Source organism: Melanerpes formicivorus, unplaced genomic scaffold (genome assembly GCF_026170545.1).
Source record: "Melanerpes formicivorus ecotype bairdi unplaced genomic scaffold, bMelFor1.0.p_v2 SCAF_18, whole genome shotgun sequence".
Taxonomy (NCBI): Eukaryota; Metazoa; Chordata; class Aves; order Piciformes; family Picidae; genus Melanerpes; species Melanerpes formicivorus.
In genome coordinates, this window is record NW_027142370.1 from 7,710,211 (window position 1) to 7,724,201 (window position 13,991).

The 13,991-nt window shown below is 41.9% G+C and overlaps 1 protein-coding gene across 1 annotated transcript; it reads right to left on the reverse strand.

Moving 5' to 3' along the window:
* Positions 1-293: 293 nt before the first annotated feature.
* Positions 294-3,490, reverse strand: CYTL1 (cytokine like 1). Its single transcript, XM_068149716.1, has 4 exons — positions 3,259-3,490; positions 3,107-3,151; positions 1,110-1,238; positions 294-952 (listed from the first exon to the last, which is right to left on the reverse strand). The coding sequence occupies exons 1-4, from the start codon at positions 3,412-3,414 to the stop codon at positions 869-871; spliced, it is 414 nt and encodes a 137-aa protein (XP_068005817.1). The 5' UTR covers positions 3,415-3,490; the 3' UTR covers positions 294-868.
* Positions 3,491-13,991: the final 10,501 nt, after the last annotated feature.

Here is a 13,991-nt window from a genome sequence, read left to right on the forward strand (position 1 = left end):
CCTTTCATAGGCTTTCTGAGCCACTGCCTCACAACTTAGTTTCTCACAACAAAGAAACTCTATTAAAAAAAAAATCTCTAATTTCATCAAAGAAATTGCAATAGGGAAAAATTCTCCCAGTGGCAGCTTACACATTGTCAAACCATGCAGACACAGCAAAGTTACATTGCTATGGAAACAAAGCTAAGGATGGCTTACGCTGTGAAAAACAACTAATTGACTATGAAAAGTAAGTTTGTAAGAATGATGCCTTTTGGGGTTGATCTTGAAAGACAAGATGTAACACAGACAGCTTGGGTTAGAAGGTGGGTTTTATTTAGTTTGCACACAGAGACAGGTTACTTTCACCTCAGTTCTCACAAGTCTGACATCAAAAACAATCAGCATACAAATATGAGCTGTACAAACAGAGACAGCTGCCAGTGCAGACTTACATTTCTCCTATCAAACACTTTAAGAAAACCAAACATGGTCCCTTCTATGCCCATCTAATGAAAAAAGAACTGCCATCTCAGGGCAGAATATTGATCATAATGTATTTTCTTTATATGAATCTGGCTATTCACAAAAGAGTACAAAAGAGTTTAGTATCTAATGTTTAAACACAACATACTTTATACACTTGGCTAGGCTGAAATATCATACTTTGCCAAATGAAAACATGCTCTCTAACTGGAGTTTCCCTAGCAGCTCAGTAGGTATGTGAGGCATGCAGTTCATTTCCTGCCAAGGCAGAGAAAAATGGGTAATTTTGCTGGTGTGCTTGAAAAAGATCTTAGCTGTTCAGTTGTAGTTGACTGTGTGTGCATATTTTGATTCTTGGTCTCCTTGAAAGTTTCCCAGGTACAACTTTGGGGTTAACTCTGTCTTAGCTCTCGGTGATGGAGGACTCAGTGTGAGGCACAATAGGACTTTCCAGAGCATTGCAATCATCAGTGAGGAACACCAAGTCCTGGAGAAACAAGAGAGAAGGCTAACATTTATAAGGGGGAAGGCAGAAGATGTTGAGAAGCTCAGGTTCTGATCCAGTTTTATTGGTCAGGGGATGCAGTGAAGACAGAGAAGGCTGAAAGAAGATACCATGCCCCTGTTCATGCTCCTTGACCTACCCTTCTGCAGTAGGAGATCATGAAGGTGTAGAGGCTCCGGGCTTTTTCCTTCAGCTCAGTCACTTCAAGCACTCTGTCACACATTGGGTAGGCCACAAAATCCCGGAGTTTTGCCAGCACACAGTAATTCTGCAAAGTATGTAAAAGAGGTGTGTGTAACCCTGCACAAACACAGAGCTGTGTTTCTCATCCACCACTTACAACATTCTTACTGCCTCTGTGGGAACCTGGAATTCCTACCTCTATGTTTGTGTAACCTGTGTAAGCTTTTGTTAGGAAAATTCACCATCACTATTTCATAACAGAGATGTTTGGTCCAAATAAGTGCTGGGAAAAGTGCATAGGCACAGTTTGATTCTGCCAGCTTATTTATCACATGCTTTATAAAGGAGGCAGCAGTGCCAATACAATCAAATCTGCTTCTGCAGTAGGTGGAGTTACCCACAGAATATTCACACTGTCTCACTTTTGAGAGAGCACCTGATTTAGCTGGTGAACAGACTTATCAAGACACGAATCCTCTCTTCGTGTGCAATGGGCAATACAATGAGCACCTGGCAAAATTTATTAAGAGTAATTTTTACCTCAGACTTTTTGCTATCACAGTAAACCACACCCAATACAAATTTCTCAATGCCTTTGTGAAGCAGCTAAATACATATCTCAGCTCCTGTTTAAAGCAAGGGAAAATGAGGCACTAAATTCACTTGATTTTTGCAATGAAGTGAGGCGCTGGTGGTTCTGGAACTGGGATCTAGAGGGTCCTGGCTTGACAGACTTGATGATGTAATTTCTTCTGGCAAAATGCATCAGATACATCTTTGTCTGATATTTTCTACTTTTTAGTTAGTTACTGAAGCACTGGGGGGAAAAAAAGCAAAGGAGAATCATAGAATGATTTCTGTTGGAAAAAAGCCTTTAAGATCATCGAGTCCAACTGTTATTTAACTATTGAGTCTGGTGCTAAAGCATGTCCCTCAGCATCACATCTCTGCCTCTTTTCAACACCCCCTGGCAGGGGGACTCAACCACCTCCCTGTGCAGCCTATTCCAGTTGAATATCCCAGGGCAGAACACCAGGACAAAAGCTATGTGGGCGGGAGACTACTCTGTCTTTGCTGAGAGATGGTTACTGCTGTCTTTCCTCAGCATCACACTTCCATGTCCTCAGGCATGGTTTTTCTTTCTGCATTCAACAAGTGGCTATTTAAAACAGGAAAAAAAACCCAGCAAGGTATTCCTGCACTTCTTTTTATTAAACTGCAGTGCCAGAAGCCACTTAAGATATAAAATAGATTCATTAAGTGAAGAAAGTTCATCCTGCATGTCTTCTTTTATACTGTTATTCAGAGTTTCATTGCACATATTTAACTTCTGAAAAGGCTCCTTCACAACACATGAATAATATACACATGGTAATCACTGCAAAATATTGATTTCCTCATCTTTAAATTTGTAAACAGGTAAAACCTCAGCAGCTCTGTGGGGATTTTAATAAGGTTCAAAATGATTTCTATTTGTATTTGGTAATTTCTCCAGTTAATTAAGCTTTAAAAAATTAATTTCAAGCCACTCTTTTGGGATACAATCTTTAGAGTTACTCTTAGTTACTCTTCTTTTTTTCTTTTTCTCTTTTGTTTTATTTGGTTTTTATTTTTTAATTTTTTATATTACTTTTAATTTTTTTTTCTTTTTGTCTCTTATTTTTTTTCTTTTTTCTCTTATTTTTTATTTTTTTCCCCCTCAATTTTTATTTTTCTTTTTTTTCCCTCCTTTTTATTTTTCTTTTTTCCTTTTTTGTCATTTTTCATTCTTTTTCTTTCTTCTTTTTTTTCCCCTTCTTTCTTTATTCTTTTATTTTTAATTATCTTTTTTCTTTTATTTTTTAATTTTCTTTTTTTCCCTTTTGTTTTCTTTTTTTTCCTTTTCTTTTCTTCCCCCCCTTCCCCTTAGTTACTTTTCTGGTACAGCAGTAAAAAAGAAGTGTGAATACTTACATGTATGTCCAAGTACAGCCTGGGCATCATCACCACACACGAGTCCTGCAGGAAAGAAGAAAGACCCATTGCAATTTTGTTTTGAGAGAAACTTGGGCCAAAAGCAAGCAACCTGTAGTGCCACTGCAGGAGCAGTTTTCAGGTGAGCTCACCACAGCTTTAGAGGTCTGTAGCTCCTTAAAGGACTCTGTGATTTCTTTGCTCAGGGACAGCAGCCTTGAATAGCAAGTTGGAGGTGCTGTGTTGGCTAACAGGGCAGAAGAGAGCAGAGCAATCAGGCTCAGCAGCATCTTTGCTGTGGGGATCATGTCCAAAGCAGAGGGGAAAAATTCACAGTTACTGTTTAGGCAGCTACTGGTAAGCGTCAAGGACTAAGCTTGACAAGTCAGCCCCCAATTAAATAGTTTCCTGCATCAATGGGAGGGAAAAAAAAAAAGTCTGGGGGTGGTCCAAGCAGCAGCCTGCTGCTGTTTTGAATTTCCTGCCAACCTATGAGGCAGAGCTGTGAGTGCTTTCCTGCCTGGAGCAGGGAAAGGAGGGAATGAGGGTAACAAAAACAAACACTACTGGCACTTTTCATTCCAGAAAGAAAACCTAGTGAGCAAGTTAATCATCAGAAATATGTACAAGAAACAACACTGGATCAGATGGATGTCTGAAGGAGGCAGAGTCCTCCATGGGTTGCAGAGGGACAGCTTGCTTCGCCATGGTCTTCATCATGGGCTGCAGGGGAATCTTTGCTCTGTCACCTAGCACACCTCCTTCTTCTTCACTGACTTTGGTGTTTGGAGAATTTCACATATGCTCACTCCTCTCTCCAGCTGCAATTTCTGTGGTGCAGCAACTTTTCCCCCCTTCCTAAGCAGGCTATCACAGCGGGGCTACCACTGCTGCTGATGGCTTGGCCTTGGCCAGCAGCAGATCAGTCCTGGAGCCGGATGGAGCTGTCTCTATTGTACCCAGGGGAAGCTTTTAGCAGTTTCTTGCAAAAGCCAACCCTGTAACTCCTCCACTCCTAAAACCCTGTCACACAAACCCAATACACTTGAGAATGTAATCTACAGACATGGAACTACATAGGCTGCAGATAGAGAGAATCCTTCCAGGGCTGGTGCCATATGTTGGCAGTATCAATCAGACTTCTTATCATCCTTAGCAGGTCTGAAAGGTTACTGCTATAAAGAAAGGAAACCCCCCAGGTCTAGGATCATTTTGTCTTTTAGCTTGTGCAGATGCTAATAGTTTCTTAAAACAATAGTGCTTGTGATGGCTGCTTGGGGGGACCTGTGTATTTACACACCCATGGCCTCAAAGAGAAGGAATACATGTCTATATGGCTGTCATAAATATATAAAAACTGGTTTGCTTTTGAATTTATGAGGCTCTGCTCTTTTATTAGATGCCAGACAGAGCTGAGAAATCCAGATGCTGGGTTGCAGGCCTGAGGCTGAACATATGTTGTTCTTACACATTAATTGTTCTGTAAAATGGAGGTATCCCTGAATGAAGAACTCATTTCACAAGTTATTCCCCTAGTTATTCCTGCAGTCCCCTAGCACTGCAGTACACCAGGATGATTCATCTGAAGGTGAGAGAAATGGAAATGCCAGGGGAAGTTTAGGCTCGAGGTGAGGCTAAAGTTCTTCACAGAAAGAGTAATTTGCCATTGGAATGTCTCAAGCTGCCCAGGGAGGTGGTGGAGTCACCATCCCTGGAGGTGTTCAAAAAGGGATTGGACGTGGCACTTGAAGCCATGGTTTAGTTAGTCATGGGGTGTTCAGTGGTAGGTTGGGCTTGATGATCTCTGAGGTCTTTTCCAACCTTATTGATTCTATGCTTCTATGATTATACATCTGTAAAAGAAAGTGAATTCCCACCAGTCCTTTTAGAGATAAAATCAGTCTTGAAAACTGGTGGAAGAAATAAGGAAAGAACTGCGTACCACTGCCATGTTATACCTTGCTTTGCTTTCATTAGGAACAATTGATTGAGTAACATCATGTGTTCCTGAAGGACATGTGATGAGGAAAAGCCACTTGCATAACAATGAGGGCTTACAATTTTTGTCCCCAAAGTGAAAGACCTGGAGTTAACTTCTGAGTTTCTGAAGATGCAGGGTGCAGATTTGGACAATCATGTTCTGACCTAGTGACAAAGGGAAGGGGGAGGAAAAGGGTAATGACAGATCCATTCAGTTTCTTCCCCAGAACAAAGAAATGTAATGACCTGCTTCGTGTCCAAGCTCTTCTTGGCCCAGAGAGCAAAGCAAAGGCTGGATCCAGGCCTCACCAAAACATTTAATCTGATGGAAAAAAAAAAATCAAACCCAACTATTTGTGAAGGGGCAAAATTGCTGAAGTAATTTACTCTGAAGTTTTTGCTCAGCTTTAGTGTTCCTGCCTTGTGATTTCTCTTTGCTCCCATATGAAATAACTCAAGGAAATCCATCTGTCATGGATGTCTACTCAAGGAGTTAAAAAAAAAGAGAATGAGCTAGCCTCAGAAATACTAGGGGAAAAAAAGGATTAAATTGTTTTGTTAATTATTATTTTCAGAAATGAAAGAAGGACTGGAGTTTAATATCCTCAGCTGAATCTTCTCCTCCCTGGGCCAGATTACATACATAGCTGACTCTGACCCAGATGGATATTTTCCAATGCCGACTAGCTCATCAGCACTTCTGCACATCTCAGCATGCAGAACATGCAACTCAGGTCAAAAAAAAAACCCTCCCAAATATTCTCTTCTCAGTTATTTTCTTTTTATAGCTCATCAGCAAGATTATCCTTGAGCTCTGGTCCAGATATGAACAAATAACTTCTTTTTGTCTGAAAACCTCACTGATGACTTCAGGAGGTCTTTAGCTAGTGACACCAGGCACTGGGATTCCTTTCATTTTAAGGAATCTGGCACAACTTTGAGCCAGATACAGAGTAACTGAAGCCCTTGAAATTCCAGACTCTTTTTTTTTTCTTTGTTTTGGGTTTTTTTTCCCCCTCTTTTCAGTGACTTTTTTTCATTCAGTCACTTGTGCAAAGCCACTTATTAATTCTGGTGCATACTCTGCCTTGGGCAGAGGTCTTTAACAGGGAGACACAAGCTGTTCTTCACAAACCCTAATAGCATCTTGGAGATGATTTTCAGAATGGATGTGGAAAGGGTCTTTAGAGCTACAGGAGGGGAAGGGGCAAAGAACAATTGTGCTAGAGTCACAACCTGCCTAAGGATTGCCTCTATGGAGAAGATGCTATTTACAACCCTTCCAGTCTGCAGGGCAATGCAAGATGGCATTAGAAAGGAGCACAGCAGGAGTCAGTCAGTACCACCAGATTTGTGATGATCATCATGACAAGGACATCTTCACCACTGACACATCTCTACCATACTTCTCAGTTCAGTGAGCATATGAGAACTCCAAAGGCTCAAGACACACACACTGTGAGATTTGCATCAACTCTTGAGGCCGATGATGTCACTGCAGCACGAAGTGCTATTTATGGTAGATTTATTTACTGGTTTATATGGAATATTCCATAGCAAAAGAAAGCACACTGGCTAAGAGGAGACTTAGAATCCCATCATGACATCACTCTCTATTTATTTGTTTTAAAAATTCGAGCTATGCTGTACTTTTTCTTCCAAGTCACTGAGAACCCAAACAATAATATTTTTCTAAAAGTCAAAGAAGTCAGTATGCAGGCAGAAATTCCTCCCATGTTTGGACAGTCTACCAGGGCCTCTACCAACTTTTGACAAAAGCCCTTTCAAGTTGCTGACTTACTAATACCAAAATCCATTTGTTTAATGAAAAGGTTTATTTTAAAGTAGTCGGGGGCTGCCATGAGACACCTCATGAAATAAACCTCTAATTACACTGAAAAATAGTAAAAGCAAACCAGCACTCTGCAGAGAAAGCCCTTTGTGTTTAAGAGGTGATTCAAAGCCTTGTGACTCAACTGGCCGTTGTGGCAGAGGTGCCACTTCTCACTTCAGAACAGAGCTAAACCTTCCTTCAAGCCTCCAGCTCAGCACAAGGCATTTGGGAAACCCTGGTTTGCAAAAACCTGGTGTTTTGATTAAGGTCTTATTTATTTGCCATGTTTTTCCTTGCTGTGCAATAAGTGCTTTGTACCTTGCTGAGCTTTTTTGGTAGACATCAGCACCAAATTCTGGGATAAGGGCTGTGCAGCCTCACACATTACCTTGGGTCTTGAGGTTGCCCAGGTACAGGAGGGAAGCTGGGTAGGGCAGCAGAGTGTGTCTGTGTTTGAAGCTGGGGCAATCCAATGTGTTTCCTTTTCCCTTTCAAGCTAGAAAAATAGATCTCTGCTGGCAGTCTGCATGGCTTGGTGAAGCTCTGAGCAAGGGGCAATGCAGGCAGGACCTCAGGGCTGATGCTGGGCTGGTGCTGCAATTTCATTTCCCCCTGAGAGTTAAGGCAGAGTTCTCTTTGCTTACTCAGTGATGCAGGCTTCTGTTTTCTACACTGCTGTTGTTATTTTTTAAAATTTACATATATGCTGAGGAAACAGATGTTACTGTTCAAAAGAAAGTTCTTAGATAAAATGGTTATAGAAGCAGAAAAGCCATCTGGGTCAGAAAAAGAAACTAAGTGTTCTGAAATCTGTAAGTCTTATCAGCAGAAACCTGGCACTGGACATTTTCCCTGCAGGAAAACATATGGAAATAGGAAGCCCTGTGGTTCAGGATGGACATGGGGCAGCCCAGTAGGCTGGTGAACAATTTCTGTGTGCTGTCTTGGACCAGTGACTGACTCACTGACACTGGCTTTGCTTACCAGTCCTGTCTGTGGGTGGTGTGCCCAACCTGCCTTTGCAGCAGGGCAGGGGCTCAGGCACAAGCTCCTGCCTGCCCAGGCACATGGGGCATAGCAATGGCAGTGACCTGGACAGCTCAGGCTTGCCTACATGAGTGTCTGTCAGTGTAGACATAGCACAGTTTGTCTGTCTTGGCTGCTGTCTGTGTAATGGGGATAATAGTGTTTCCCACAGACGCTGTGGGAACACAGCCATCAACACCAGGGAGACAGGAGATTACGTGGCTTTAGCCCTGTCAGTGATACTCTTTTCAGTGACTGCAAGGCTTATTGATTCAAGTAATGCAGGATTTAGAGTCTTAAGCCTTCACTGCCTTACTAAGAAAAAGGCAATTTTACCTGGGAGTAACTGGCAGAACTCTTCAGTGGAATAACAGCCATGCCTTCAGCCTGGCTCCTTGGTGTGGGCATGGGCAGGGATGGTTCCTTTCCTCCAGGTAGCACACAGGTGCCTTGTCTGCACTCTGGTCTTCAAGACCACTCATGTGTGTGAGCTATCTTAAGGTAACATCATTTTCCATAAACACTGAAGTCATGGCCTCAGTAACAAGGTTTTGGTAGGAGAACCTGGTTCAGATTCAGGCTAGTACAAGTTACTCATGCTATCCTGCCCTCACTTTGCCCTCATTCTCCCTCTCCCTCCGCATGTACATGCAAATGTGGCAGATAGCTCCAGGTCTTATTGTTATTGGTCAGCTTCTCACCCTTGCTAATTATAGTGACAATGAAAAATTGTATCAGCCAGTAAGAAATGCATCAGAAGTGATACAAATGAATATTAATCTACTGAGTTTGTCCCTGACACAATCCCACTGGGGAATTCAAGAGCTTAGAGAAAACACAAGGTCTGAGCTATCTGCTCTCAGAGGTTGTCCCTCCAAGGAGTTCTTGTCTGTGTTGTGGTTAATCTACAAGGAGATGAGGGATTTAATTTTCAAGGACTGGTATTCCCACACCTCTCAGAAGCGTTATGTCACTAAAAGAAAATAAATGGATGAGACTGAAAGTGCACCTCAGTATAACAATGCAGTCTGAGCCAAACAGAAACCAAAGGCTTCTCTGCTGAACAATGGTCTGCAAAGGAGCATTTCAGTAGCTGCTTAGCATGCTAGCAGACTCAGTTTTCTATTTATTCTTGCCTAGAAACCTGCAAACGTCAAAGCTTATGTTGCTGTGCATGTTTCCAGATAAAAACAACAGCTCTTCCAGCATGCTAGCACAACCACGAGGTAAAATAAATTCTCAGCTCAGCTGGCTGGGAAGATAAAGTATGGGTCCATAGAGTGCATTGTCTCCATAATTCTACTTTCTCTTCTATACACAGCTTTTCCTATGTTATGTTTAAGCACAGTGGAAGAAATCCATGTGTTAAACACAGTGGAAGAAATCCTGCCATCACTGAAATCAATGACACAAGTCACAGACTCCTGCAGATTCAAACTTGTGTACAGTCCATTTGCCTTAGAAGAATAGAATAGAATAGAATAGAATAGAATAGAATAGAATTCACCAGGTTAGAAGAGACCTTTGAGATCATTGAGTCCAACCTATCATCCAACACTATCTAATCAACTAAACCATTCAGTCTCTTCCTAAACACCTCCAGTGATGGTGACTCCACCACCTCCCTGGGCAGCCTGTTCCAATGGCCAATCACTCTTTCTATGAAGAGCTTCTTCCTAACATCTAGCCCTGAAGTATATGTCAGATGCATTATTTCTTGTTTCTCAAAGAAAGATTTACCTCTTCAAGTCCTGTCTGTTGGAGACACAACACAGGTCCAAAATTGTCTTTTCTAGTGCTATGAAACCAAATGATGTGACCAGTACCTTGTACAGGTGTAAATACTCTTCTATGGAGCAAGTAGGGTGGAATAGCTGATGATCTACTCCACTAGGTAAAACTCAGAAATGATTAAAAGAGGTGGAGTTTCGTTCTGTTTAAGAAAAATCAATAAGCTTAATAATGATATCTTTGTTCTGTCAGCTTGCCATGAAACAAAGAAAACCAAACATCTCAGCATGTCAGAAGCTGGTGCCAATACCAGACTGTTTCAGAGGTAACTGTCATTTAAACCTAAAAGTCCATTTTTCATTGCAACTGTTCTCTTTTTCTCATTTTCCAAAAAATGAGAAAGGAAAATTAATCTTCTGCTTCTGAACCACATGTAAATGGAATTGCAGATGACTAAGTGTCCTTCCAAGTGTGGGTTTAGTTTGTATTTATGTTGAGTGACTAAGAAAAGAACTAGGTGCTGGCAGCAACCAGCAGCAAGTTTAGAGAGCACCTGCAAGAACAAGCTGCCAAATGGGTCCCTCCTGCCTGCATGGCTGGTTCTCAGGCAGCTTCTCAGAGAGCGCCTGGCAGTGTGTTAAGCTGACTTGCCTTGGCATGGGGTGTCCAGGGCAGCTGCTGCCAGGGCAGGCATGGGTGCTCATGGTCACCAGATGGGTGAAAGGTGAGTCAGACCCAAGGGTGGCTTGGGAGATTTTCTCAGCAACATTTTCCACTTACTGTCACGGGTTTATGGTTTTGTTTTTCCCAAAATGAAAAAGAAATAATGATACAAAACTGAGACAACGCCACAGCTGGGTAATGTACTGAAGAAAGCACCAAGGGAGGCATGGAGAGAAATATTCTGAGTGAAGAATAACCCCAGTTGCAGTGTTATGCCTTTCATGTACAGAACAAGCCAAGTTCTTTAGTGTCTCTATACTTTAAATTTTGGACCATTAAGCTAATTTCCATTAGAAGACTAATCAAATGAACATTTATTTTCCTCTTTTCTATTTGGCTGCAGCTTTTTCTGGTTTAATTTTGTTTTGTTTGTTTGTTTGTTTGATGTTTTAGAAGGGTTGTGGCTGTGGAAGTGGGAACTTGGCTTGATTTAACATGTAAATGCAATTCTATCAATCTTCCCCTCTGCTAATAGGCTGCCTGGGCATTTTAAGGGCATATAGTGAAAAGGAAACTGTGACTGCTAAAGAAAAGCCACCCCCTGCTGCTTCTGTTCATATTTATTTCACAATCAGCCCATTGAAATGGTGTGATTCACACTCTGATGCTGTCGTTGTCTAGCTGGCAAAGTCACTGGTGAATTTAAAGAAGTTTCCCAAGCTGAAAACCAGGAAAACCTCATTTGGGGCAAAAAGCAATCTTATCAGTAAAGAGAGTTAGTGACTCAGTGCAGTGATCTCTCTTGCTGAGAGCTGAGGCTACCCTTGCAAATGAGAAGCTCCCTTGAAATACTAAGCTGTCGTCAAAAAACACTGGGAAGCGTGTTGCTTTTGAAATGTAAAGTGTCCCTCTGATATACATTTACATAGAGTACACAAGAGTAAAGTCATGCTAAAGTTTGCAGAGGCAATTTGAATGTTTTTTTGTTAGAACATTGTTCCTCAAATAAAGAGACCCCAAAGGGTAAAAGCATGTGAGTGCACAAGAGGGAAAGAGCCTGCCCAATGCCCCAGTAATCTTGGGTAATTACTAAAGGAAAACCCTGCCTGTTTACCTTAAATTATCCAGAGTTAATATATTCATCATCAGCTTATGTGAAAGAATCCTGGGAACACAAAGACATATGGCTGAAGCATTATCTTTATTATATGATTCATGATCCATATACCCTTCCACTGACATAAAGTAAAACAAAAGTTTAAGAGCCAGTGTCAACACAGAAGATTAGGACAACCTAAATAAATAACTAAAGTGCATCGGAAATTGGATTGATGGAAATAATTAAATGCAAGAGTATTATGTATTCAACTATGAGTTCTTGCCTAGAATTTTCTATTGTAATGTGAAAGCTTGTGATATGGAAATGACAGAGGATACGGGGTGGGGATGGGGAAATGCTTAATTTACTGCTACATATTTCCTCATTAATCATGGGATAAATATTAGCCACTAGTCAGAACTGCTATGAAAAATGTGAATGCAATTTTAGGATGTGTCAGAGGAGTTACAGCCATCATGGACAAGAAGATACTGATATCGGTGTAAAAGCAGGGATCTGTTCATCTGACATAGTACATACGGTTTTGGTCACCCATGGTTGAGGAAGGTGAAGTCAAACAGCACAGAGTGCAGAAAGAGCAGAGAGAATACTTGGAGATGTGACAATGCAGGCTTTCCCCCCTTCTACCTCCCTTTCTTTGTCCCTTCAGTTACTTTTCCAACAGCTGGGTCCTTGTCCTGCTCCCTGGTAAAGCTGGCTGTTGGCTGGGTGGCTCAGGGAACTCCAGTCCCCTCACACCCTCTCTTACTCACAGCCCATCTTCCCATACCTGTTACTGGGGAATTCTATAGCAGAGGTGGAAAAGGCAGGTGGTGCTATAAACAGTTTATCTATACCTATACATCCCAGTTGCTCAAAGAAGTAGAAAACCAGGCACATAAGGACTGCAGAGCCCAGGCAGGCCAGAATACCCTTTGGACTGGCTCTGCCTCAGCTGCTGAGCAGTAGCCATCACTCTCATATGAGAGGTTGCAGAGGTGTAGGGTGATGGTCCACGGCTTTCTAGGAGAGAGCCCACAGCTGCTTCAGGTAGAGTCTGGAGGCCTTGGAGTTCAACCCAGAAAAAGATGTGGTAATACAGTGGCTGGAGAAGCGCAGGTGTCCCACCAGACCTTAGTCTGAACACAAGATTAAAACCCCAGTGCAGGCAGCACTGTGTGGCTGTGTTGTGCTCTCAGAAAGGCTGGGCTCGCTCCTGCGGGAGGTGAAAAGCACATGTACAGGCAGCACAGCAGCTGCCACGCTATGAACCGCACTCAGAACATCAACCCACTTTATTCATTAATTGTGCACTCACAAAAAAGGTTGGCTTCAGCTTTGTTCATGTCAAGAAGACATAGTCTCAATTCTTCCTATTGCATAATTTAGGTACATGAGCTGCTGTAATAAAACAATGTGCCGGGCAGAGAATGATAGCATTGTCCACACCATTTTCTCTGTGACACCAAAGAGAAATGGAGCGAATAGAGGCAAAGAAACTGCACAACATTCAGGAAAGTATCAAAGTGATCAAAGCAGACTCTTTGATTCTGCTTTACACATACTTTTCAAAGAAGGGTTACATTGCCAAACACAGCGAGTCGGCTCTCGATGCCAATAAACAGGCTCTGTGCAGCTATACACTTTGATAGCAGTTGGAACAAAAAAGAACCTTCAGTGAGATGCATTTTCTAAGCTTTGCTATCAAATGTTGAACTTGCTAGGAAAAGGGTGAATGTGTTTGTTGCTCTCTGAGGATGCTGAGTCCTCATTGAGAGAGACCCAGTGTCAGGCCCAAGTAGACAAACCAGCATTTGCAAGCACAAGGAAAAGCTCAGAGCTGATCTTTTTTGTTCATCTGTATTTAATACACCTCTTTGTTAACAGACCAAGCCTCGGGGGAAAAGAAAGACTTATAAAGCATGTGGAACATATTTACAGAGAGGTTTGGAAAAGGTGTCTGGTCACAGTCCTTTTCTAGCTAGAAAATATTGATTATTTTCATGTATTTATCTTCCATTCTTTTCCCAAAGAGGTAGGTAAGGTTTCAAGGCTTCTGATCTAAAGGCACTGGAGTAAAATAATATTTTCTGATGTTATAATTTGACCATTAATGATGTCAAGCATGAAGTTTTCTTATATCCTGGCAGGATGCACTCCATTTCTGTCTTTGTAAAATCTGATTTTCTCTCTGTGCTGCAGCAACTGTAAAGCACAAGCTGCCCCCAGGGAGGTATTTTGTTCAGCTGTGTGGACACATTCCTCCAGGAAATATTGAAGCCAAACCACACACACACATATGCACACACAGGCACCCTCTGAGAATTCAAACCTTAAACAGAATACAAACCAGCACCAGGTCCAGAGTCTAAACTTCAGGGCATGTTGTTTTCCACATTTTTCTTTGTTTTTACCAATTAGGGCTGAGGACAATACATGCACTTTTCCAAACAGAGTAAGCACTGCCCAAGGACAGCCCTGTATCCTCTGACCGTGTCAGAACTAAAAGCCCCACACCCTTACTTGTTTTCCTCATGTTTGAGGCAGACATG